Source organism: Phacochoerus africanus, chromosome 3, assembly GCF_016906955.1.
Source record: "Phacochoerus africanus isolate WHEZ1 chromosome 3, ROS_Pafr_v1, whole genome shotgun sequence".
Classification (NCBI taxonomy): Eukaryota; Metazoa; Chordata; class Mammalia; order Artiodactyla; family Suidae; genus Phacochoerus; species Phacochoerus africanus.
In genome coordinates this window covers 13,912,611-13,938,902 of record NC_062546.1, presented here as the reverse complement: position 1 = coordinate 13,938,902, position 26,292 = coordinate 13,912,611, and the positions used below count along the sequence as shown (strand labels likewise).

At 48.6% G+C, this 26,292-nt stretch overlaps 1 protein-coding gene across 3 annotated transcripts in view; it reads left to right on the top strand.

The window, feature by feature from the left end:
- The window catches only part of EYA2 (EYA transcriptional coactivator and phosphatase 2), a 278,029-nt gene extending 252,209 nt beyond the window's left edge, over nt 1-25,820 (top strand). For all 3 annotated transcript variants that reach the window (XM_047770951.1, XM_047770952.1, XM_047770950.1), the window contains 5 exons: nt 2,277-2,437; nt 11,089-11,203; nt 13,112-13,233; nt 17,545-17,645; nt 25,040-25,820. In XM_047770951.1, the coding sequence (XP_047626907.1) occupies nt 2,277-2,437; nt 11,089-11,203; nt 13,112-13,233; nt 17,545-17,645; nt 25,040-25,120 (580 nt within the window). In that variant the 3' untranslated portion in view covers nt 25,121-25,820. The remainder of the gene's footprint in view (nt 1-2,276; nt 2,438-11,088; nt 11,204-13,111; nt 13,234-17,544; nt 17,646-25,039) is intronic.
- Nucleotides 25,821-26,292: the final 472 nt, after the last annotated feature.

The following is a 26,292-nucleotide window of genomic DNA, read 5'->3' as shown; positions in this document are numbered from 1 at the left end:
CACACATTGTGGCAATGCTAGATCCTTAACCCACTGAGTGAGGCCAGGGATCAAACCCGCATCCTCATGGATACTAGTTGGGTTCTTAACCACTGAGCCACAACGGGAACTCCTCTGTGCTTGCTTTTAAATATCAGTGATGGAGTAAAGAGTAGAGAAGAGGAGTGCCCATCGTGGCTCAGCAGAAACGAATCTGACGGGCATCCATGAGGACGCAGGTTCAATCCCTGGCCTTGATCAGTGGGTTAGGGATCTGGCGTTGCCGTGAGCTATGGTATAGGTCACAGATGTGGCTCAGATCCCGAGTTGCTGTGACTGTGGTATAGGCCGGCTTGCCCCCTATCCCCACTATCTCCAACTAACCACTTTCTGGCATCCTGACTGGCTTTCATTTTTATTCACACTCACACCCACACAAATGTCTGTGAGAAATGACCCACATGAATGGGTGTGGGTGTGTTTATATGGACATAATGGGCAAGGATTTCAAGACATCTGAAGAACAACTTCCGTCCGCCTGTGGGGTCTCTCTGTAACTGTCCATGCGCCCTGCTCTGGAGGGCAGGCCACTGTCTACGTTTGAGTCACCTGGGTCAGTGTCCTCTTGGCCCACCTGCCCCAGGGAGCCCGCAAGGTGAAATTTTGAGGCATCGCTAAAGATGTCTCTGGGGATCCTGCAGGGTTTCTGTTGTCATCGGTTTTATATTCAGGCTGTAAGGCTGAGCCCCAGGCATAGGATGGTGGGTGACAGCTGCAGGTCACATCACGCCGTGTTCTGGCGTCAGCACATCTCCCACGGGGAGAATGACCCAGCACTTCACACGTTTCACGTCCCTTTTACCTGCTGCGGCAGTGGCCTTAAACCCGGGAGACCTCAAATACAATCTCCAAATGTTGTTCATTCCTAGTGCATCACATCTTTTTAAAAAATACAATGCCCTGGAGTTCCTGTAGTGGCTCAGTGGCTAACGAATCTGACTAGGAACCATGAGGTTTCAGGTTCGATCCGCGGCCTTGCTCAGTGGGTTAAGGATCCGGCGTTGCCGTGAGCTGTGGTGTAGGTTGCAGATGCGGCTCGGCTCCCGCATTGCTGTGGCTCTGGCGTAGGCCAGCAGCTACAGCTCCGATGAGACCCCTAGCCTGGGAATCTCCATGTGCAGCAGGAGTGGCCCTAGAAAAGGCAAAAAGACAAAAAAAAAAATACGGTGCCTTTTTTCACCCTTAAAAATCATCACAGAAAATTCAGAAACAAAATAATTCAAAGAAGGGGCAAAAGTCAGGGTCCCCTGGGGTCCACACGGACCTGCCTTCCCCCATCTTTTTCTCTCCAAAGAGACTCACATTTTTGAAGGTTTGACATCCCTAGTCACCCCCTGGTTTTGCCTCGTGACGTCATGGCCTGTGTTACTCCCGTGACTTTGCAGTCCTATACCAAGCCTCTGGTGGAGGAAAAGGCAGTGGTGCTCATGGGGAGCAGGGGTGTTCACTCGCCCACTCTAGCTGCCCTGGGGCCGAATCGCCCCCTCGTTGCCCTTCTGGTTGCCAGCTGTGGCTTCTGTCATTAACTTCATGTGACGCTCTGACCCATTCCCAGGCCACATTTCATGCCGGTGGAGGGTTTTGACTGCAAAGCACCAGCCATCGACTCTGCCTGTTTAACAAATTTGAAAAATTAACGTAGGGAATTTTCTGCGGAAAGATCTGGAGATGCTCATAGAATGGAAAGGATCAGCAGCCGGGCCTTTTACGGGGGACGCAAGAGAGGGCAGATTGGGGATCAAAGTAGCAAGAACTAACTGATGTTTTCTTCTAGACCCTTCCCTCAGGATGAACCAAGGCCAGTCATTTTTCGGAGTTGCCTGCCACCTTCAAATTCTAAAGGGGGAGCAGGGGACAGCATGGCTCCCCACCCCCAAAATAGAGATGTCCTTTGATACCCAAAGAAAGGAAAATAAGAGTTACCTGGTGGCTCAGTGGGTTAAAGATCTGACATTGTCCCTGCCGTGGCTCTGGTTACTGCTGTGGTGCGGATTCAATCCCTGGCCTGGGAACTTCCGAAAAGAAAAGAAGAGAACAGAAAACGGGTGCTGACTAGGCAGGAGCAGAGGACTCCCTGATGTTTGAGAAGCTGGTTAAAGCCGTGGTCCTGCTTCTCCCTCACACCTCCGGAGACATGGTGGCACCCTAAGCCGCACCCATGGGTCCTGGGGAAGAGCCCCCACCTCCCACCGCCCCACATTAACTGTCTCTTCTCCCCGCCCCTTCCCTCTCCCCAGCACCTACAACTTCTCTGCCGATGGCTTCCACAGTTCGGCCCCAGGGGCCAACCTGTGCCTGGGCTCCGGCGTCCACGGTGGCGTGGACTGGATGAGGAAGCTGGCATTCCGCTACCGGCGGGTCAAGGAGATGTACAACACCTACAAAAACAACGTTGGCGGTGAGCGGCGGGCGAGAGGGGCCGGAGGGCCGGCCTGTGCTCCGGCTGCGCCCCTGGACAAGGGAACTACGGCCCGGATGGGGGCTGTCCCTCACATCCCACGTGCTCGGCGCCGGGCGCTGCTCTGAGGGGCTTACACATCCTAGTTCCCTCCGTGTAACCCTCGTGACACCCTCCGGAAGAGGGCGCTGGGATTTCATCATCTGCACTTTGGGGGGGTGGAGGCTAAGGAACGGGCGAAGCAACCTGCCCATGATTAGGCACCCCCCCATGTCTTAATCACAACCAGTGGTTCTGTACCTGTGGTCCCCTGACCAGCAGCAGCATCACCTGGAGACGTGTTGGGAAGGCAGATTCTCCGGCCCCACCTTCAGACCTCAGATCTGGGGTGGGCCCAGCCCTCTGTGGCTTAACTCGCCCCCCAGGCGATGCCGATGCTAAGTGGAGTTTGAGAATTGCTGGCTTCACTCCTCGATACTCAGCTTGTGGCCTCTGGACCAACCGCAGGAGCATCACCTGGGAGCTTGTTAGAATTGTAGGTTTCAGGAGTTCCCATTGTGGCTCGACAGTTATGACTCATATCCAGGAAGATGCAGGTTCAATCCCTGGCCTTTCTCAGTGGGTCAGGAATCTGGTGTTGCTGTGAGCTGTGGTTTAGTTCACAGATGCAGCTCGAATCCAGCATTGCTGTGGCTGTGGTGTAGGCAGGCAGGTGCAGCTCTGATTTGACCCCTAGCCTGGGAACGTCCTATAAGCCACGGATGTGGCCCTAAAAAGTAAAAAAAAAAAAAAAAAAAACTGCAGACTTTCAAGCCCCTCCACCAGCAACTAAGTCAGCATCTGCATTTTTTTTATTTTATTGGAATATAGTTGACTACAATGTTGTATTAGTTTCAAATGTATAGCAAAATGAATCAGAGATGGGTAGATCTATAGATCCATTCTTTTTCAGATTTTTTTCACATATAGGCTGTCACAGAGTATTGAGTAGATTTTCCTGTTAAGTTCATCTGTATCATTTTTTTTTTATGGCTGCACCTGTGGCATATAGAAGTTTCCATACCAGGGATTGAATCCAAGTTGTAGCTCGGGTCTCAGCTGCAGCAATGCTGGATCCTTTACCCCATTGCTCTGGGCCAAGGATCAAACTGACACCTCCACAGTGACCCAAGCCTCAGCAGTTGGATTCTTAACTCACTGCACAGTGGCAGGAACCCCTGTATCATTTTTAGTGATCTCATATGGTATTTGTCTCTCTCTGCCTCACTTCACTTAGTGTGATAATCTCTAGATCCATCCATGTTGCTGCAAATGGCATTATTTCATTCTTTTTTATGGCTGAGTAATATTCCATTGTATATATGTACCACATCTTCTTTATCCAGTCCTCTGCTGATGGGCATTTAGGTCGCTTCCATGTCCTGGCTATTGTTTTGGTTTTTTTTTTTAAATATTTATTATTATTTTTTTCCCACTGTACAGCAAGGGGGTCAGGTTATCCTTACATATATACATTACAATTACATTTTTCCCCCAGCCTTTCTTCTGTTGCAACATGAGTATCTAGACATAGTTCTCAATGCTATTCAGCAGGATCTCCTTGTAAATCTATTCTAAGTTGTGTCTGATAAGCCCAAACTCCCGATCCCTACCACTCCCTCCCCCTCCCAGCAGGCAGCCACAAGTTTCTTCTCCAAGTCCATGATTTTCTTTTCTGAGGAGATGTTCATTTGTGCTGGATATTAGATTCCAGTTATAAGTGATATCATATGGTATTTGTCTTTGTCTTTCTGGCTCATTTCACTCAGTATGAGGTTCTCTAGCTCCATCCGTGTTGCTGCAAATGGCATTATGTCATTCTTTTTTATGGCTGAGTAGTATTCCATTGTGTATATATACCACTTCTTCCGAATCCAATCATCTGTCAATGGACATTTGGGTTGTTTCCATGTCTTGGCTATTGTGAATAGTGCTGCAATGAACATGCGGGTGCACGTGTCTCTTTTAAGTAGAGTTTTGTCCGGATAGATGCCCAAGAGTGGGATTGCGGGGTCATATGGAAGTTCTATGTATAGATTTCTAAGGTATCTCCAAACGGTTCTCCATAGTGGTTGTACCAGTTTACATTCCCACCAACAGTGTAGGAGGGTTCCCTTTTCTCCACACCCTCTCCAGCACTTGTTATTTGTGGATTTATTAATGATGGCCATTCTGCATGTCCTGGCTATTGTAAATGGTGCTGCATTGAACATCGGGATGCATGTATCTTTCCCACTTATGGTTTTCCCAAGACATATACCCAGGGGTTGGATTGCTGGATCATGTGATAGTTCTATATTTAGTTTTTTAAGGAACCTCCATACTGTTCTCCATAGTGGCTCCATCAGTTTACGTTCCCATCAACATTGTAGGAGGGGCCCCTTTTCTCCACACCATCTCTAGCATTTATTGTTTTTTGATGATGGCCATTCTGACTGGTGTAAGGTGATACCTCATAGTTTTGATTTGCATTTCTCTAATAATTAGTGCTGTTGAGCATCTTTTCATGTGCCTATTGGCCATCTGTATGTCTTCTTTGGATAAATGTCTATTTAGATATTCTGACCATTTGTTGATGGGTTTTTTTTTTATATAAATCTGTATGAGATTTTTGTATATTTTGGAGACTAATCCCTCCTTGCAATCCCTTCGTTTGCAAAGATTTTCTCCCATTATGTGTGTTGTCTTTTTGTTTTGTTCATGGTTTTCTTTGCTTTGAAAAAGCTTTTAAGTTTAATTAGGTCCCATTTCTTTATTTTTATTTTCATTATTCTAGGAGGTGGATCCAAAAAGATATTGCTGCAATTTATGTCAAAGAACGTTCTACCTATATTTTCGTCTAAGATTCTTATAGTATCTGGCCTCACGTTTAGGTCCTTAATCCATTTTGAGCTTATTTTTGTGCACATGTTCCAATTTCATTCTTGTACATGTAGCTGTCCAGTTTTCCCAGCACCACTTACTGAAGAAGCTGTCTTTTCTCCATTGTATCCATTGTATATTCTTGCCTCCTTTGTCTTAGATTAATTGACCATAGGTGCTTGGGTTTATTTCTGGGCTTTCTATCATTTTCTACTGATCCGTATTTCTGTTTTTGTGCTAATACCATAATGTTTTGATGGCTGTAGCTTTGTCATGTAGTCTAAAGTCAGGGAGCCTGATTCCTCCAGCTCCATTTTTCTTTCTCAATATCGCTTTGGCTATTTGGGGTCTTTTTGATAGGGATTGCCCTGAATCTGTAGATGGCCTTGGGTATTAGAGTCATCATTTTGACATAGTTGATTCTTCCAATCCAAAAGCATAGCATTTCTTTCCATCTGTTTGTGTCATCCTCAAATTCCTTTATCAGCATCTTACAGTTTTCAGAGTACAGGTCTTTTGCCTCTTTAGGTAAGTTTATTCCAAGGTATTTTATTCTCTTTGATGCTCTGGTAAATGGGATTGTTTGCTTAAGTTCTCTTTCTTTTTTTTCTTTTTTCTTTTTTTTTGCCTTTTTGCTATTTCTTGGGCCGCCCCCGCAGCATATGGAGGTTCCCAGGCTAGGGGTCTAATCGGAGCTGTGGCCGCCAGCCTACGCCAGAGCCACAGCAACGCAGGATCCGAGCCACGTCTGCAACCGACACCACAGCTCATGGCAACGCCGGATCGTTAACCCACTGAGCAAGGGCAGGGACCAAACCCGCAACCGCATGGTTCCTAGTCGGATTCGTTAACCACTGCGCCATGACGGGAACTCCCTCTTTCTCGTCTTTCATTGTTAGTGTATAGGAATGCAAGAGATTTCTGTATATTAATTTTATGTCCTGCAACTTTACCAAATTCATTGATGAGCTCTACTAGTTTTCTGGTAGCATCTTGAGGATTTTCTCTGTATAGTATTAAATCATCTGCAAACAATAACGGTTTTACATCTTCTTTTCCAATTTAGATTCCTTTGACTTCTTTTTCTTCTCTAATTGTCATGGCTAGGATTTCCAAAACTGTGCTGAATGAAAGTGGTGGGAGTGGACATTCTTGTCTTGTTCCTTATCTTGCAGAATGTTTTTAGCTTTTCACCATTGAGAATGATGTTAGCTGTGGATTTGGCATATATGGCCTTTATTGTGTTGAGATAGATTCCCTCTGTGCCCACTTTCTGTAGAGTTTTTATCAAAAATGGGTGTTGGATTTTGTCAGAAGCTTTTTCTGCATCTGTTGAGATGACCATATGGTTTTTATTCTTCAGTTAGTTAATATGGGTATATCACATTGATTTGTGTATACTGAAAAATTCTTGCATCCCTGGGATAAATCCCACTTGATCCTAGTGTGTGGTCCTTTTAATGTATTGTTGGATTTATTTTGCTAATATTTTGTAGAGGTTTATATCTATGTTCATAGGTTGTCTATATTCAACAATGATAGAATTGGTCATTTTCTTTTTTTGTGGTGTCTTTGTCTGGTTTTTGTATCCAGGGTGATGGCCTCATAGAATGAGCTTGGGAGCATTCCTTTCTCTGCAATTTTTTGGAAGAGTTTCAGAAAGATAGGTGTTAGCACTTCTCTAAACTTCTGGTTTTTGGAAGTTTTTAAATCACAGTTTTAGTTTCAGTGCTTGTGATTGATCTATTCATATTTTCTGTTTCTTTCTGGTTCAGTCTTCGAAGGTTGTACCTTTGTAAAAATCTGTCCATTCCTTCAAGGTTGTCCATTTTATTGGCATATAGTTGCTTGTAGCGGTCTCTTGTGATCATTTGATTTATGTGGTGTCAGTTGTAATTTCTCATTTTTATTTCTAATTTTATTGATTCCTTTTTTCTTGATTTTGGCTAAAGGTTTATCAATTTTGTTGATTTTTTTCAAAGAATCAGATTTTAGTCTCAATCTTTTCCCTTGTTTTCTTTGTCTCATTTGTTTCTGCACTGATCTTTATGATTTCTTTCCTTCTACTAACTTTGGGTTTTGTTTGCTCTTCTTTCTCTTGCTTTAGGTTGTAAGGTCAAGTTTGTTTATTTGGGATTTTTCTTATTTCCTGAGATGAGATTGTATTGCTATAAATTTCCCTCTTAGAACTGCTATTACTGCATCCTATAGCATCTGCATCTTTAGCAAGATTCCCAGGTGATTTGTAGAAATATTAAAGTTGAAGACACATTGGGAGTCACTGGTTCTCAAACTTGGCTCATATTGGAACTCCCTGAGGAATTTCTAATTCTGATTTTCTTGACTTGGCTACTGCCTGGGCATCAGCACTCATAGAGTTACCTGGGTGACTCTGATGTGTAACCAAGGTGAAAGCCACAGGCTTCAGTAGCATGAGAGCATTGGTTATCATACCAAGTGAGAAATCTCGAAGTGGCTGGAGGCAGGGTTGCCTTGGCAGTGACCAGACCCTCAGTCACTATTTCTGGAATTCTCTAGGCCAGTGACTCTTAATAGGTGATGGCTGCTTCTCCCCCTGGAGGCATTTGGGGATGTTTTTGATTATCACAATGTCTCTAAGCAGCTACTGGCCCATAAAGGGAAGAGGTTTGAGTAGGCAGCTAATAGTTTCTGCTGTATACCCCCTGGCCCCATCCCTAGAAAGAGGAGAGTCTTTGGAAGATTTTAGGGTCTCCAACTGGACAGAACCAACTTCCCGTCCCAAGGCTGCCACTTTCTATCTCCCTGAGCCTCAGTTTCTAAGTCTATGAAATGGGGATTAAAAATAGTTCTGCTTCCCTGGGTTATTGAGAGGTTTGTTGTTAATGCATACAGAAGGCAGGACTCTGTGCCCAGTACACAGCAAACCCTCAATAAATAGTAGTGTTTATCACTAGTTCCTTTCAGTTTTGCTTGAGAGTCTTCTAGGTTCCCCTGTGTCTTCTAATTTCCCTGGATAGACTGTCAGTTCCTGGGCAAAGATTTTTCTGTCTCGTCCATGGCTGCGGTCCTGGCAATACTGCTGCTATTTATTGAGTGCTTACGCCATGCCAGGCTGTTGTGAAGGCTTTTTATCTAATAGATTTTTGCTCTTCGCAAAATCCCTGTGAGGTAACTGCTTTTATCATCCATGTTGTATGAAGGTGGAAACTAAGATCAGAGAGGTTGAGTAACCTATCCGGCATCACACAGCCTAGGCAGAAGAGCCCCAGTGGAGCCCCAGGCCAGCTTCTCCTCCACCTCTGCTCATACTTTATGGCCTCTCATATCCAAGTCTGTCAACTGTAGGAGGGGAACAGAGAGCTTCAGGATCAACCCAGCCTGCTCACCCATCCCTGCACCCAGAGGGGAAGGGATCAGGTGTGCTTGGGATGGGGAGACAGGGATGGAGCCAGCAGAGGCCATCTGCTCCCCACGCGGGTTAAACCCCAGGAAATGCCCAGGGCTTCCGTCAGGCTGTTTGGCTTTCCCATAAGCTAAGGGGAAGGTGCCTGGTGCGTTAGGAGGCGAGGAGCTTGCGGCTGAAAGACAGCAGTGGGCAATTCCCCCTTCCCCCCTCCCCCAGCTGTTCCTGCACCTCAGAACTGGCCTGGTAAGGGCTGAGCAGCTTCCCTGACCTCCCGTGCCTCCGTCTCCTCCTGTGTCAGATGCGGGTGGTGATGCTGCCTGGTTCACAGGGTGAATGTCGGGATAGTGTGAATTACCAGTGCAAGGAAGGTGCTTAGAACGGCGCTGCCACACGGCAAGCATTTCTTAAATGTTGTTACTCTTGTCGTCCGGGGAAGGGCACCAAGCCTGGAGGGAAAGCTCTGGGTAGGGGGCAGGCAGACAGTAACTTGAAGCAAACTCCCTGACAGATACAAAGGAGGAATGGGCGACCAGCTGACCACCCACAGCAGCATGTAGGGGAAAGCCTTTTGCAAACTGTGAAGTGTTGTGCCTCCAAGGTTTTGTATTGTTGTTAAGGGGGAAGGTGCAGAGAGAAAGGAAGACTTGCGGCCACCTGCAGCGTTGTGTCCCAGTGAATTTGCTCTCCCTTGAACAAATACCGCATGTGTTTGTTAAACAGACACCTAACAGCAGGGGCTGGTTCTGTGGCGGTGAACAAGATCCGCTTGGTCGGAGTCCCCGTCGTGGCTCAGTGGTTGACGACTCCGACTAGGAACCATGGTGATCGAGGGTTCAATTCCTGGCCTTGCTCAGTGGGTTAAGGATCTGGCGTTGCCGTGAGCTGTGGTGTGGGTCGCAGATGCGGCTCGGATCCTGCATTGCTGTGGCTCTGGCGTAGGCCGGCGGCTACAGCTCCAATTCGACCCCCAGCCCGGGAACCTCCATATGCCATGGGAGCAGCCTAAGAAAAATGGCAAGACCAAAAAAAAAAAAAAAAAAAAAAGATCCGCTTGGTCCCTGCCCTCACAGAGCACACAGCAAACACATAATCACGCAGATATGTTTTATGGTTGGGAGCAGTGCCATGCAGAAGAGGTGCAGTGTGCTGAGAGAGTATGTAACAGACTGGCCCGGGACAGGCCTTCCAGAATACATGGCCTTTAGGATGAGCATGAAGGGCTTAGCCAGGCAGAAAGGGAAGGGAGTGGTCCAGGTTCTGGAATGAGGTGTGCAAAGGTCCTGAGGCAGGAACACACTTGATGTTTCAAGGAACAGAGACGAGGCTGCTAGGGCTGGAACAGAAGGGCATCAGGGCAGTGACAAAAGATGGGATTGGCAACTAAGTCCCGGCAGAGTCACGGGCTGTGGAGTCTGAACTTTGTTTTAAGGGCCCTGATGGCTGAGAGAATGACAGGTTTAAAAACACCAAGGGGAGTTCCCGTCGTGGCGCAGTGGTTAACGAATCCGACGAGGAACCATGAGGTTGCGGGTTCGGTCCCTGCCCTTGCTCAGTGGGTTAACGTTGCCGTGAGCTGTGGTGTAGGTTGCAGACGCGGCTCGGATCCCACGTTGCTGTGGCTCTGGCGTAGGCTGGCGGCCACAGCTCCGATTCAACCCCTAGCCTGGGAACCTCCATATGCCGTGGGAGCGGCCCAAGAAATAGCAACAACAACAAAAAAAAAAGACAAAAGACAAAAAAAAAAAAACACCAAGGGGTAGGCTCTGGGGTCAGCTGCCAGGGTGCCAAACCTGTCCCCGTTATTTCTTCCCTGTGGTGAGCCAGGCAGTGGACCTCACAAAGCCTGCTTCTTCCCCTGACTTACAGGATGGTATATGTCAATTATATCTCAGTTTTTTTTTAAATAAGAAATAAAGTGGCCCACCTCTAGGGTCACTGTGAGAATGAATGAAATAAATCATGTTAAGAGACAGAGCCCTGGACACAGTAAGCACTCAGTGTTAGTCACTGTTATTTTTTATTTTATTATTCTTTGTCTCCACTGCAACAGTATAAGCGCTATAATCTTCATGTTTTGTTCATCTGTGTGTGTTCAGTGCCTATTACAATATTAAGCACATAGAAGGCACTCCTGAATTCATGGATGGATGGATGGATGAATTGGTGGATGAATGGATCAACCAATGGGTGGATTGATCAATTAATCTCAGAATAAAATTAAAGTCACTGGATTGAAGCTGACTTTGGGTGCCACCGGATTTGAAACCTCAGGGTATAGTAGCTAGACCCCACCCCCCTCCCCTAACCCTGCTCACCCCAGACCTCTAAAATGATGGCGACTCTTTCTTTCCTTTGACCGTAGGCTTGATAGGAGCTCCCAAAAGGGAGACCTGGCTACAGCTCAGAGCCGAGCTGGAAGCTCTGACCGACCTCTGGCTGACCCACTCCCTCAAGGCACTAAACCTCATCAATTCCCGGTAGGTGGGAGCTGCCATTTTTCTTTGCACCAGTGGACTTTCTCCCATTCAGGGGTGGTGGCCCCTCCAGTCCACACTTGGGAGAACTGGACTCTCCAAATTCTCACTGGCACACTTTCCAGACGTTTGATAAAGTGGAGGGAGGTGTGCAAGGCAGGTGGACACCTTATCCGGAGCCGAGCGAAGAGCCGCAGAGACACATCAGGGTCCAGTGGGGCTAAAGACCTCTGAACGGGGGTCCATCTTGTCCCATAACACCCCCGCTCTGACATCACGCTCTGAAAACCATCCCTTAGGATCTCACAGGTCATCTGGTGGCTCTAGATGAGATCAAGAGGGCCCAGTTTCTGGAGTTCTCTCATGGCTCAGCAGGTTGGGGATCCAGCATTGTCACTGCCGTGGCTCTGGTTACAGCTGGGTGCAGGTTCAGTCCCTGGCCCAGGAAATTCTGCATGCCAAGATGCAGCCAGAAAAGAAGGGGGAAAAAAAGGGGGGTCCAGGTTCATTTCAGGCTTCTCATAAATTGCCACTTGCTCTTTTTTCTTTTTCTTTTTTCTTTTTGTTTTTTTAGGGCCACATTTGTGATATATGGAAGTTCCTAGGCTAAGAGTCAAATCGGAACTGCAGCTGACAGCCTACACCACAGCCACAGCAACAGTGGATCCAAGCTGGATTTTCATCCTACACTTCAGTTTGTGGTAACACCAGACCCTTAACCCACTGAGCAAGGCCAGGGATCAAACCCGTATCCTCATGGATACCAGTCAGGTTCTTAACCTGCTTAGCCACAGCGGGAACTCCCTTGCTTCTTGCCCTTAAATAAGAAAACCTGGGCCTGAGAACTAATTACTCATCTGCACTAGCATCCAGATTCTTGTGAGCCAAAGTATGAACAGTTACAAAATAGCAGGCCATGATCTGAATCCATCCTGGTGATGTTTTGTTTGACACACACTTTGTCCAAAGACTGGGAAAGATTTTGTTTGTTTTTTAGGGCTGCACCCATAGCATATGGAAGGCCCCAGGCCAGGGTTCGAATCGGAGCTACAGCTGCCGGTCTACACCACAGCCACAGCAACACGGGATCTGAACCGCATCTGCAGCCTATACCGTAGCTCATGGCAATGCCAGATCCCCGACCCACTGAGCAAGGCCAGGGATCAAACCTGCATCCTCATGGATACTAGTCCAGTTTGCTTCCACTGCACCACAACGGGAACTCCAAAACTGGGAAAGTTAATCCATAGCTGTAGGTTTCAAGGATCTTGGAAAAGGTCAGAATGGGCATGTGCTTTCCAGTTTACCCCAGTCCTCACCTCCCTCTGTTGTCCTGCACTTGTTCTGTGTCACTAATGTACATTTCCAATAGGTCCCCATAGCTATTGCAGTCTGTGGCTCTTGCAGTAAACATTTGCTTTTTAAATAGGTAAAGCGGAGTTCCCGTCATGGCTCAGTGGTTAACGAATCCGACTAGGAACCATGAGGATGCAGGTTTCATCCCTGGCCTCGCTCAGTGGGTTAAGGATCCGGCGTTGCCGTGAGCTGTGGTGTGGGTCGCAGACATGGCTTGGATCCTGTGTTGCTGTGGCTGTGGTGCAGGCTGGCAGCTGCAGCTCTGATTTGACCCCTAGCCCGGGAACCTCTATACGCCATGGGTGCGGCCCTAAAAAGCAAAAAAAAAAAATGAAAATAGGTACAGTATTCTACTCGTATTAGATGTCATTATGTCAGGCAGCTTCAGGCTTAAAAGAGGAATAGCTGGAGGTCCTTGAGCTCTGCCCTCACCTGAAGGTGAAGAGCCTCCAAACCCCACCAGCATTTCCACCGACTCCAGGCTCAGCTGCAGCGTGAGGGGGCCTGGACCTGTGGTACCTGGGAGTTCTGACCCAGAGTCTCCTTTGTCCTCAGGCCCAATTGTGTCAACGTATTGGTCACCACCACTCAACTCATTCCTGCCTTGGCCAAAGTCCTGCTGTACGGACTGGGCTCCGTGTTCCCTATTGAGAACATCTACAGTGCAACCAAGACAGGTAGGGGGGAAGCCAGACCTCAGGGTGGTGCGGGGAGGGAGGGTGAAGCCCGATTTGCATGCCGGGTTTGGGAAGTTTAAGGAGAATGGCACGAGGGAAGCTGAAGGACTTGTCCACAGGCACGATTCAGAACTCCAAAACCACCCCCATAACCACTTGCTTTAATTTCTGCTTCTAGAGAAACTGATTACAATTGCAGTTTTCTGAAGTGTGTGTATTGGAGTTCCCTTCGTGGCTCAGCAGTAATGAACCTAAGATCCATTAGGATGTAGGTTCGATCCCTGGCTTCACTCAGTGGGTTAAGGATCCAGTGTTACTGTGAGCTGTGGTGTAGGTCACAGACACAGCTCAGATCCCATGTTGCTGTGGCTGTGTTATAGGCCTGCAGCTGCAGCTCCAATTCAGCCCCCTAGCCTGGGAACTTCCACATGCCGCAGGTGTGGCCCTAAAAAAAAAAAGAAAGAGGAAAAAAAAAATAAATCCTGTGTGTAGTAGTCAGGATACCTACAAAGCTGCTGTAACAAACACACCCCAAATACAAAGGCTTAATTACATTAGGATCAGAGCTTATTTCTCCCTCAGGTGTCAGGAGACCAGAGGTGAGTGACCCAGGCTGATGAGAGACTGTTTTCATACCCACCCATGAACCCTGTCTTTCTCATGTTATTGTTCCACTCTTCCCTATAATTTTATACTCTTGTATGTGGTCAAGTCAGAGTCTGCGATATCATCATTCCAGCTTATGGAAAAGGGGAAAAGAGGAATGCACATCTAATGTTTTAAAGCCAAGACTCAGGAGGAGGTCATGTTACTTCTCCTCACTTCCTACTGGCCTTAGCTTAGTCACATGGCCTTAACTAGTTGCAAGGGAAGCTGGGAAATGTAGTCCATAGCTAAGTGACTCTGAGCCCAGGTAAAACTTTAGTAATGAAATTCCATTACTAAAGAAGAGGAAGGAGTTCCCATGGTGGCAGAGTGGGTTAGAAATCCAACTGCAGGAGTTCCCTTCGTGGCGCAGCAGAAATGAATCCAACTAGGAACCATGAGGTTGGGAGTTCAAGCCCTGGCCTCACTCAGTGAGTTAAGGATCCAGTGTTGCCATGAACTGTGGTGTAGGTCGCAGATGCGGCTCGGATCCTGCATTGCTGTGGCTGTGGTGTAGGCTGGCAGCTGTAGCTTCTATTCGACCCCTAGCCTTGGAACCTCCATATGCCCCGAGTGCAGCCCTAAAAAGCAAAAAAAAAAAAAAAAAGGAAAGAGAGAAAGGAGAAGGGGAGGAAGATAGCTTCCCCCCACCCCCGCCACCGCCCCGCCCAGCATGGAACATGAGGTTGTTTTAATTTAGATGGTACGGTCATTAAGTAATCCTGAATCTAACCTTAAACCATACAGAGAGAAAACTATTTTTTTTTTTTAATGCTCTTTCTAGGAGAAAGTCTCAATTTAGTGTTATCCTACTTTAAGATCTAATACTTGCTAATCTCCCTTACTAACAAAGAAAACAAGCCTTAGGCTCAAAGCTTTCATCAGAAAAGAGAATTCAATAATTAGAAATTAACAGCATTATTTATCATTGGGGCAAGTATTATTGGTTTTCTTTGCAGAGGGCTGATTTATTTATTCTTGTATCACCTAAATATGTATAATAATATAAATAAATCTAGGTAGTTAAGATGGTTTTAATTAGAAAGTTTTACCTTTATTCTGGAGCAAAAAAAAAAAGCAATTTCTAGTATGTACTTTGGAAGCATTTTCTTGGTTTTTTAAATAGGTTTTATTTATTTATTTTTGTCTTTTTAGGGCTGCACCTGAGGCATATGGAAGTTCCCAGGCTAAGGATCCATCGGAGTTGTAGCTGTTGGCCTATGCCACAGCCACAGCCACACCAGATCCTAGCAGAGTCTGTGACCTACACCACAGCTCATGGCAACCCCAGATCCTTAACCCACTGAGTGAGGCCAGGGATCAAACCTGCATCCTCATGGATACTAGTCAGTTTCCTTTCCACTGAGCCAAGACGGGAACTCTTGAAAGCATTTTCTCACAGCAGTTTCTGCCTTTACTAAAGTTCTAGATCTGAACATAATAATTAATATAAAAATGCCTTTAGATTTTTAAACTGTAGAAACTCTGGAGTTCCCTTGTGGCTCAGCATGTTAAGGATCCAGCATTGTCCATGCTGTGGCTCTGTTACTACAGAGGCATGGGTTCAGTCCCTGGCCTAAGAACTTCCACATGCTGTGGGTACAGCCAAAAAAGAAAAAAAAAAAAGTAAAAATCAAAGAAATTCAGGCCCCAGTGGCCATTGTAGATTCTGAAGCAGTACCTCATTAGTCTTTGTTTTCTTCCTGCCAACCTCTAGTTATGTGCTTTTTCAGGCTTATTTAGAACCTTTTCTAAAATAATGTTTTTAATTGTGGTAAAATACATATTAACATTAAATGTAGGCATTCCCGTCGTGGCGCAGTGGTTAACGAATCCGACTAGGAACCATGAGGTTGCGAGTTCGGTCCCTGCCCTTGCTCAGTGGGTTAACGATCCGGCGTTGCCGTGAGCTGTGGTGTAGGTTGCAGACGTGGCTCGGATCCCTCGTTGCTGTGGCTCTGGCGTAGGCCGGTGGCTACAGCTCCGATTCGACCCCTAGCCTGGGAACCTCCATATGCCTCAGGAGCGGCCCAAGAAATAGCAACAACAACAACAACAACAACAAAAAGACAAAAAAAAAAAAAACATTAAATGTACTGTCTTCACTATTTTAAGAGTTGAGTAGGGAGTTCCTGTTGTGGCACAGTGGAAACAAATCTGACTGGTATCCGTGAGGTTGCAGGTTCGATCCCTGGCCTCACTCGGTGGGTTAAGGACCCAGCGTTGCCATCATGAGCTGTGATGTAGGCCAGCAGCTGTAGCTCCAATTTGACCCCTAGCCCAGGAACCTCCATATGCCATGGGTGTGGCCCTAAAAAGCAAAAAAAAAAAAAAAAAAAAGGTCAGAATCATGCAATAATTACCTTTTTGAAACCAACTTATTTTGCTTAGGATGGCTTCAGGATTTATCCATGTTGTAGCAGGTACCAGAATTCCCTTTGTAAGGCTGAACAATATTTCCTTGTATGTATAGGCCGCATTTTGCTTATCCGGGGCACACAAGGGCTGCTTCTACCCTTCGGCTGTTGTGGATAATGCTGCTGTGCCCATTCACAGGTGGACAAATGTCTCTTGAAGACTCTGCCCGCAGTGTTTTAGGGGCGTATACCCAGAAATGGAATTTCTACGTCACAGGGTAGTTCAGTTTGCAGTTTTTCTGAGGACCTGCCGTCCTCTTTTCCTCAGCAGCTGCACCATTTACCACTCTTACCGACAGCGCCCTGGGCCTCGGTGGCTCTGTCTTTAAAATGGGAATTACATTAATTCCACTTTCATAAGGATTATGGTGACAGTGGAATGAATTTCTGTAAGTCATTGGTTCCCAGGGGGCAGGGGTGGGGGCAGTTTGCCCCCAAAGGAGCGCTGGCAACGTCCACGGGTGTGTTTCGCTCTCTAACTGGAGGAGGTGGTGCCGGCACGGAGCCGGTAGGGACCAGAGATGCTGCTGAACACCCCTGCATGCTGGCGGGAGGCCCCAGAGCAAAGGCTTAGCCCCAAATCTCAGGAAGCCCGAGGCCAAGAAATCCTGCTGTGGGGAAGCGCTCTGCAGGTGCCAGCACTGAGGAAGCCGTGCTGAGTGACAGCTGCCATTATTAGTGCTCTCCCCGTTCTGCTGATGGGTCCTGACCTTGCTGACGCAGTCGGGATGAGCTGAGATCTGAATTCAGTGCCCCCGGATTTATCCTGCTGCCCAGACACCTGGGAAGAAGGAAATTACAAAAACGGCGCTTGTCTATAGGAAGAAAAAAACGTACAGGGGAGTCGCACGTGGCCACTCTGTCGCCAGGCTGCCTGCCCACAACTCTGCTTCCTAACTCTGGGATCCCGGGCAGCGCACTTCACCTGTCGGAGCCTCGTGTCCTTCTCTACAATGGGCCTGCCACCCCTGCACCGCACAGCTGCCTGGTCACCTGCTCCAGACCCCTGCGCTGCCTCTTCTTCTGAGTCGCCGTGGACGAGCCCCTTAACCTCTGTGTGCCTCTTCAGTGTCATCCACACATGGGAATGATGACAGGGACGCCTCACAGTTGGCCTGAGGATGAAATGCTGACTACCTGGCCCTTAGAAAGACGACCGCGCACAGCAAGCTCTCAATGAGCAGTTATTATCCACCTCGATCCTGGGTCCTCACCAAGTGCCTTTTCTTTCCTTCTTTCACGTGTGCAGGGAAGGAGAGCTGCTTTGAGAGGATCATGCAGAGATTCGGCAGAAAAGCTGTCTACATCGTGATTGGCGATGGCGTGGAAGAGGAGCAGGGAGCAAAAAAGGTACTCACTCGGCCCAGCTGTCGGGCTGCTTTTCCCTCCTCTCTGGAGCCCACCTCCTTCCCAGGCTCTTTGCTCTTCCGCTCCCACTTGGAAATCGCAGAAGCATCCTGAGTAATTTCCTTCTGCAAATCCCCCTCGGTGCCTTTGGCTGCCACCCCTGGTAGCCCTGCGTTGTTTCTGGGACAAGTGCTCCGGAGCCCAGAGCCCCTCTGCTGGTTGGGGCAGGCTGGTGGGGGGGGCTAGTGCACGTGCGTGTGTTTTATTTGATACGTACTGATCAGATGTTCCAGGAACGCGTCCCAGTTAATAAAGACAGCATTAAGCTAATGAAAAAGAAAATCCTGCATTTGTGATCTCAGGCCCATGAGGAGTGGGGCAGGGGGTTCTGGTGGCTGCAGCTCTGTTCTTGGAAAAGAAACAGCTGCCAAAGTCCTGGGTCTGCATCTGTCAACAGCATCCCAGAGAGCCTGCCAGCCCCCCCACCCAGAGGCCTGGGAAGTGGATTGTTAATGTCACAGAGCTTAATTTGGGGGACCTGGTTTCCCCCTTCCCGCCCCAGAAACAGATTCCAAGGAAATGCAAAAATGTTTAGGGTCTCTGCAGATGAAACCCACAAAAAGACAGAAAGCCCTGAGGGTCCTGAGAGAGGGGCTCAGGAGAAGGGTGCTCAGGCTTCGCACATACTGTTCCAGCCACCTGGAAGGCTCCTCCCCTTTCCCAGCTCCTCTGAATTCATCCTTTAAGCCTCTGGCTTCAGCATCACTTCCAGAGGGAAGAATTCCCGAACCAGCTCCCACTCCCATCTTCCTGCTAAATCCAGCCTGCCTGAGACTCCCTCCCCCAACTGTCCCTACTCCTTCAGGGCAGATGAAGGCGGCCACGAAAGAATTACCTGTGTGATTGGTGCTTGATCACAGACTACCCAGCTGTGGTGTAGCTCCGCCAGCTGAACACCTACTATGTGCACCCTGTTGCAGGCACTGGGCGTCCCACAGTGAGGACAGGGTTCTCAGCCCTCAGTGAGAGCACAGCCTGGGGACAAGCAATCCACACATACACGGGAGTTCCCCTCATGGCACAGCAGAAACATCTGACTAGGAACCATGAGGTTGCGGGTTCGATCCCTGGTCTCCCTCAGTGGGTTACAGATCCGGCGTTGCCGTGAGCTGTGGTGTAGGTCGCAGACGCAGCTCGGATCCCGCGTTGCTGTGGCTGTGGTGTAGGCCGGCGGCTACAGCTCTGATGAGACCCCTAGCCTGGGAACCTCCGTATGTCACAGGTGCGGCCCTAAAAGGACAAAAGACAAAAAAAAGCTACGCATGACATGCTTGTCAGACAATGACCATGGCTTTGGTGAAAAATAAAGCAGAGGAGACTTTGGGGGGGGGCAGGGCAGGTGTAGGGAGTGGTAAGGAGGGGATGGGGAGAGGGAGGGGCCGCCCAGAGAGGAACCCAGAAGCTCTAAGGTGGGAAGGCTGGAGCTTCCTGCAGGAAGCCAGAGGCAGCGATGCCCTGCGGGGAGTGACAGGAGCTGCGGTCGGGGAGGTACCTGGAGCCTTCAGAAGGACCTCATCTTTCACTCTGAGCACTTTTTATAGTCCCCTTAACTTTAAAAATGAACCGGAAGTTCCCTTGTGGGGCAGCAAGTTAAGGATCCAGCGTGGCCACAGCTGTAGCACAGGCCACATCTGCAATGGGAACTTCCACGTGCCTCAGGCGTGGCCAAAAGAATTGATTTAGAGGAAAAAATATTAATAATAGCTATGGGGTGATACACCAGGATACGGCCAAAACAGTGGCATGAGTCACATGAATTCTCACAAGACTCCAGAAACCGTGTGCCAGGTCACGAGCACTGTCTCTGTGGTAAAACGGTGGACGCCCAGAGCCAGGATCAAAGGGGGATTCTGGAACCCCCCTCCCTAGTCCCACGTTCAGATCTCACTGGAAAAAAACTCTGCCCTAAGCATGTGACAGCGATAAAAATAAAGCCCTGCTTCTGTCAGAGTTGGGTTGAGAACCAGCTTAGGCCGTGGGCACCCCTGTACCTGCCCTCCAGTTGCCCCTTGGAGACTGACGGGACATCCATGGAGCAGCGGCTGCTGTTCGCCCACCTTCTCGCCAGTCAGAGGGGGTTTGTTAGAGCGGAGTAAGCAGGTGTTTGGACATGACCCATTTGCTCTCCTGAAATGAAATTCTAACGGGCAATAAAGCCTTCTTATAACCATGCTGTCCGGGAGATCAACATCCAGCGATCCATCCAAGAGAAATAAGGGGAAGGTCGTGTGTACTCACAGTGACGTGTGCTTCAGCATGTCCACATTTGGGCAGAAAATCTGGCACTGAGGACGTGACCAGGCACACACAGGGGGACACTGCTGCGTGGTTTCCACTGCTCACGAAGCCAGGGAGGTGCTGCAGCTATAACGTGATTGCTTCAAACTGCAAAGCAACCCATGGAAAGATTCTGAACCAAACAAAATACAGGCTTCCCCAATTTACACAGTAATGGCAGCCCTGGAAACTTCAGGTTTATTAAGAGCACGCAAAAGAGGCTCCCTTTGTAAGTGGCATGTGAAGTGGCATTAAGGGTCTGCGCTCAGGTTATTACGAACCGGCTTGTACTTACTTGAAAATCTGGCAGGACGTTTGAAAAGGTTGAAGGTGGATGGGATGAGGCAGGATACCTGCCCCCACCTGCCATGTCCCCAGATCCTGACAGTCAAAAATCACACTCCTGTGGAGTTGCCGCTGTGGCACAGTGGGTGGATGATCTGTCTTGTTTCTGTGGGGTTGCCAGGTTGATCCTGGCACAGTGGGTTAAGGGTCCAGCCTGGCACAGTGGGTTAAGTGGGTTGCCGCAGCTGTGGCCTAGGTCGCAGAAGCAGCTCAGATTGGATCCCTGGCCCAGGAACTTCCTTACGCAGTGGTTGCAGCTGATAGAGGGAAAAGCAAGCACACTCCCAGACATTCCCCCAGTTGCCCCTAGGGGGCAGGCTCCTCCTCCTTTGAGAACTGCTGGTTTGGGGTCACCCTCCTGTTTGGGATCAGGAGAGAAACTGATGGAGGTGCCACCTTAAATTCTATGTCCCAGGTGCCTTCCCCACCTCACCCTACAGCTGCCTGGCTCTCACAGAAATAGGTGCCCTGAATCCTAGCTCTGTCACTGTCAGCTGTGTGGCCTTCAGCAGATGGCACCCTCTCTGAGCTCATCTTTCCCTTATCTGTCCCCAGCTGCTGTGAGTATGGGTCCAGGGTCCAGCAGAGGGACCCTTCGGAGTTAGCCTCAATAGCCCAAAGCTGTGTGATTACTGCCCCCAGGACGGAGGTGGGAGGGGAAGAAGGCTCACTCACCTTCAGAAATTCAGAGCAGGTTTTCTCCTGAGGAGCCAGCAGAGAAAGAAAAACATGAATCCAAATTTTCAGAGTTCTCCAGTGGCACAGCAGGTTAAGGACCTGGCGTTGCCACATATGGTGGTGCAGGTTCAATCCCTGGCCCAGGAACTTCCACAAAAACCAAAACAAATTTGCACATAGCAAAGAGGGAAACTGGACTGAGCAAAGTACCTAATTAAAAATAAGACAAAGCAGATATGAAAGGAAACAAGACTGACAAAGAGAAGGCACAGTAAATTGAAATAAGTAAAACCAAGTATTCATCACCGTAAACGGGAATGAAACAAAACTTCCTGCTCACAGGCAATGATTTTCGGACTTGATTTTTTGTGCGTCTTTTGTCCTTTCAGGGCCACACTCGCAGCATATGGAAGTTCCCAGGCGAGGGGTCTAATCAGAGCTGTAGCCGCTGGTCTACGCCACAGCCACGCCAGATCCAAACTGCATCTGCGACCCACACCACAGCTCACAGCAATGCTGGATCCTTAACCCGCTGAGCGAGGCCAAGGATCGAACCCGCAACCTCATGGTTCCTAGTCAGGTTCCTTTCGGCTGAGCCACGACAGGAACTCCCTGACTTGATTTTTTGAAGGCCAGCTGTATGTAAGATTCCTAACTCTTTTACATACAGTTGAAAAAATATAGGAAAAATATTCATATATATACATACACTCAACAATGAAAACTGGTGTAGGGGGTATTAATATCAAACAAATGGATTTTAAGGTGAAAATCACTAGTAAAAATCAGAAGTATAAATCTTAATCCCCTGGAGAGATGTATTGAATGTAAGCCTGTGAGTACCTAATAGCTTAAACAAGAAAAAAACAATGCACATACGAAAACTCACCCAAATCTCTTGTTTGCTCAAAGCCCGCAGGAGAAGCACATGCTGAGACCTGCCAAGGGTGTGGATGGGGGGGTTGTCTCCAGCAGGGACTGGGTCAGCCAGTCGCAGAGGGGCCAGCCCTGTCCAGGTTCTAGGGAGTAGAGTCTGGGGTTGCTAGAGATACCAGCTGAGACAATAGAGAGCTTTTTCCTTCATCTCTCCCAGGGCCCCAGATTCCTTCCGTCTTGCTGCTCCGCCAGCCCCAGTACTGCTCTTCCCACAAAATCACCACCCCATGTCCACCCTCCAGCCACCAGGAAGGAAAAGGGGGAGGACGCCCGCTCCCTTTCAGAGCACAGCTGGCATAGGGCGGCATCACGGCTGCTCAGACTCCATTGGCCAGATCCGAGTCACATGATCTCCCGTGGCCACAGAGGTAGCTGGGAGATGTAGCCTTTGTTAGCCACCACGTACCTAGCTTAAAAAGGGAGATGGGGAGTCGTGTTTTCTGAGAGAGAAGGGGAGAGCGCATGGAGGAGGGAGCTGGCAGCCTCAGGCCGTCACAGCCACGACTCGTTATTCCTGATGTCATCACTTTGCTATGTCTCAAAACCCCCCGCAAAGTGGGTATCATTCTGCTTCACTGTGTAAAGGACACATTTGAGATTCAGAGAGGTCAATTTATTTACTTAAGGTCACACAGCTGGAACAAGCAAAGGGCTGTGTGTTTTGCTCCAAAGACCTGGCAGGAGGGAGGTGGAGTCCACCAAAGAAGACTGGGGTGCACCCACACACACCAAACTCCCCTAAAAACCCCTGCCAGGGTCTGAAGTAGCGGCCCCAGCCCATTGGTGAGAAAAGCTGTGCGCCAGCAGCTCTCCCGGCCTGATGGATGGGACTCATTAGCCCAGGCCACCCGACACCTGAGCAGCGTGAAATATAGCGACAGGACAACCGGCCGCAGCTGCTTCAGATGGCAGTGTTGTTAATATCTCCATTTGAGTGGGTCATTTGTCTCCACCTCTGCATAAATGACAAATGCACCGCGCTCTGGAGCCACCAGGCCTGGGGGGAGGCAGCTGAGACAGTCTCTCCCCCTCTCCTCAGTTCCTTCCAGAAAATGAATTATTCTTTAAGGAGGGCCTGGATTGGCCAGGAGGCAACCGGAATCCATCTTTGCAGAGAACCAAAGGCTTGGCCAGGGTGAGGAGAGGGTGAGGGAGCTGAAAGGCGTTAAAGAGATGGCATCTGTTGCTCATGATGGATAGTTTTCTGCTTCCTTTGGGCAAAAGAACGTCCGTTCACTGAGGGTTTTGAGAAACTCACCTTCCCTCTTTTCCTCCTTCCCCTTCTCATTCCTACCACAGATATTTCCTGAGGACCCACTATGTGCCAGGAGCTGTGCCAGGCGGCAGTGAACATGACTTTCCAAGCCTGAACTCTCCTCAAGGCCTTTACACTCACTATGTCTTCAACCTCAACTACCTCCCCCTACATTTGCACAGCTCCCCACTTATTCTCTGGGACTTGCTTAAATGTCACACACCCCCAGAAAGGCCTCCCCAGTAGGCACCTTCCCCACAGCTGCTTTCTACCCCACCTTACCCTACCCTACCTTCCTGTTCTGTTTCTTTCATGGCACTTATCACAAGATGTTATTTTCTGATTCATTGTCTCATGATCTCAAAACAGCTGCCACAGCTCCAGCATCACATATTAACATTATAGCATCCAAATAAAAAGGGAAAGAAAGGAAGAAGGAGTTCTCCTCAGGTGCCTCCCTCTAATCATGGAGGAAAACCTTTCCCAGAAATCCCCAGCCAACTTCCTCATTGGCTTCCACAGGTCACGAGTCAGGAAGGATACAAATCCCTGGCAAACAGGGCTGGGGTTGTCCTAGTTTGCTTAGGCGATGACAACTCATCCCTACCTCTGGGGTGTGGTGCTGCCAAATTCTGTGTTCTGCAAGTGGGAAGTGGAGGATGGCTGTTGGACAGGCAACAGTTTTAGCCAGTGGTCAAATTTTCCGGTGATAAACATGCAGTCAGGTTTTTTCTCCGGAGTCAGGCAGGACCCCTCTGTGCCTCAGTCCCTTCCCCTGTAAAGTAAGATAGACATAGCATATACAGCAAGTATTATCCCCATCTGATAGACAAGCAGGCAGGTAAGTCACCTACAGCCAGCCAGCTAACATGGTGGGACAGAGCTTTGTAAAGGGCGTTCTTAAACATTTAACCCTCTGCATGAAGGATTTCCTTCCGCAATCAACATAGCACGTCTTTCACCCCAGTCACAACTTTCACTCTATCTGCATGCCGCCTACACTATTACCTACTTAATGTTTCCCTTTCAATCAACTCAATTACATTTAAAATGGAAAACCCAGAGTTCCCATTGTGGCTCAGCAGGTTAAGAACCCAACTAGTATCCATGAGGACGTGGGTTTGATCCCTGGCCTGGCTCAGTGGGTTAAGAATCCAGTATTTGTTGCCAGGTGAGGCGTAAGTTGCAAATGTGGCTTGGATCTCAGGTGGCTGTGGCTGTGGCTATGGTGTGGGCCAGAGCTGCAGCTCCAATTTGACCTCTCGCCAGGGAACTTCCATATGCCGCAGGTGCAGCCCTAAAAAGACAAAAACACGCATACACATATGCACACACACACCTGATAACATGACAGTAATACTGAGCAAGGGGAAAGATAAAAAACACCCTGGGACCAGCCCTACCTGGTAAGATGGAGATGAGTGAGTGTTGGGGAGGGTTGAAGACACAGGAGCGTCTAAGTAAGATTTTCTTCCTGAAGCAGCAGGATTCAGAACACATCTTTAAGAAGGAATAGCTTTCTCACCGCATGATTTACTTCCTTGTCAGCACACTGCCTATGACCACGCTGGTCCCAGCAGAGGGGAGAGGGTCACACAGTCCAACAGTGCAGGAAAGCCAATCAGAACAGGCTCAGGAGGAAGAGAAACAATTGCCAGACCGATGGGGACCAGCCACATAGGGGTTTGCCAACCGATGATGCTCTGTGCCCGCCAGTTAAGAAACGGCCACCTGCTCCACCGCCTTGGGGGACATCTCCTGAGGCTCTGCCCATGGGTGTGGGGTCCAGGGGGCTGCGAAGGCGGGGGCAGGGCCTTAACCACATGGCTGGTGTTCTGTGTTCCAGCACAACATGCCTTTCTGGCGGATATCCTGCCACGCAGACCTGGAGGCGCTGAGGCATGCCCTGGAGCTGGAGTATTTATAGCAGAACTCGCGGCATCGCCACCTGCCATCGCAGCTGCATCCCACCCGCCCGGGCCCCTGGTTTTCCCTGCCTCCCCGCCAGATGCCGGAAGAGTCCCTCCAGCCAAGAGGACGTGTCCGGTGACCATCTCAGAAGCTGTCCTTTCAGTGCAAACACGGGGCCTGAGAAACAGAGTAGCCTGCAGTGGCTTTGGAACATTCTCCCTTTGGGGCAAAGGGCTGGCTCGCTTGGAGACCTTCCTAAAAGACTCACGGAACACAAGCAAGGAATTGCTGATTTGGGGGAGGCTGGGGATGAGGAGGAGGGAGACAGGCTTTTTTCTTTTCCTCTTTAATTTATGGACTAATCATTACTCTGGTATTATGCTCTTGTACCTGTGTTGTTGGTTCTCGTAGTCGTTGGTTTTTTGTTTTCTAAGCCGGCATGTGGGCAGTGCACAGTTCTAATTTAAGCCTCTCTGCTCCAAGTTGTGCTGTGGGGGGGACAGTCATTCTTTGAACATAGTGAGGGAGGCAGTTCGGGGCTGTGGGGAGGACTATTGCTTTTTTTGTCTGTTTTTAAGGACCTAACCTGATGTCATGTGGACAGTGCACGTGCCTTATGCTGCCATCTTGTTTTCTAGGAAGAGGGGACCCTGGGGAGGAGGCAGTACTTTGTGACGGAAAAAGGCATTAAATAAAACCACGTTTACATTTTGAAAGGGGGTAGAGTATCCCTACTTTATTGTGTTGGTATTTTCCAAAACCTCTTCTGTTATGAAAGTATAAAGTCCAGTTCAAACTGGCCTAAGCCAAAGAGAAAAGGAAAGTGCCTCCGAGAACTTTAGGTGATATCTGTCTTCAGGCATAGCTGGATCCAGGTGATCAAGTGACTTTCTCCTATGTGGTTTTACTTCTCAGGCAGACTCTTCCCTGTGTGACAAAGGTGGCTCTAAGAATCTTTCAGCAAAACTATATCAGCAGAAAGAGAACACTTTCTACATAGGATTGTGTCTCACTGGCCAAACTTGAGCTACCCATGGAGCTGGATTTAGGGTTTGATTTCTCATGAACAGAAAGTGGGGGAGAATTGGTCCCCCAAAGGAAGAATCAGTGAGCTACTATTAAGAGAACTGGGGGAGATGGGGGCTGGGATGGAAAAGAGAACTGACTTGAATGCCAATGGCATGAAAT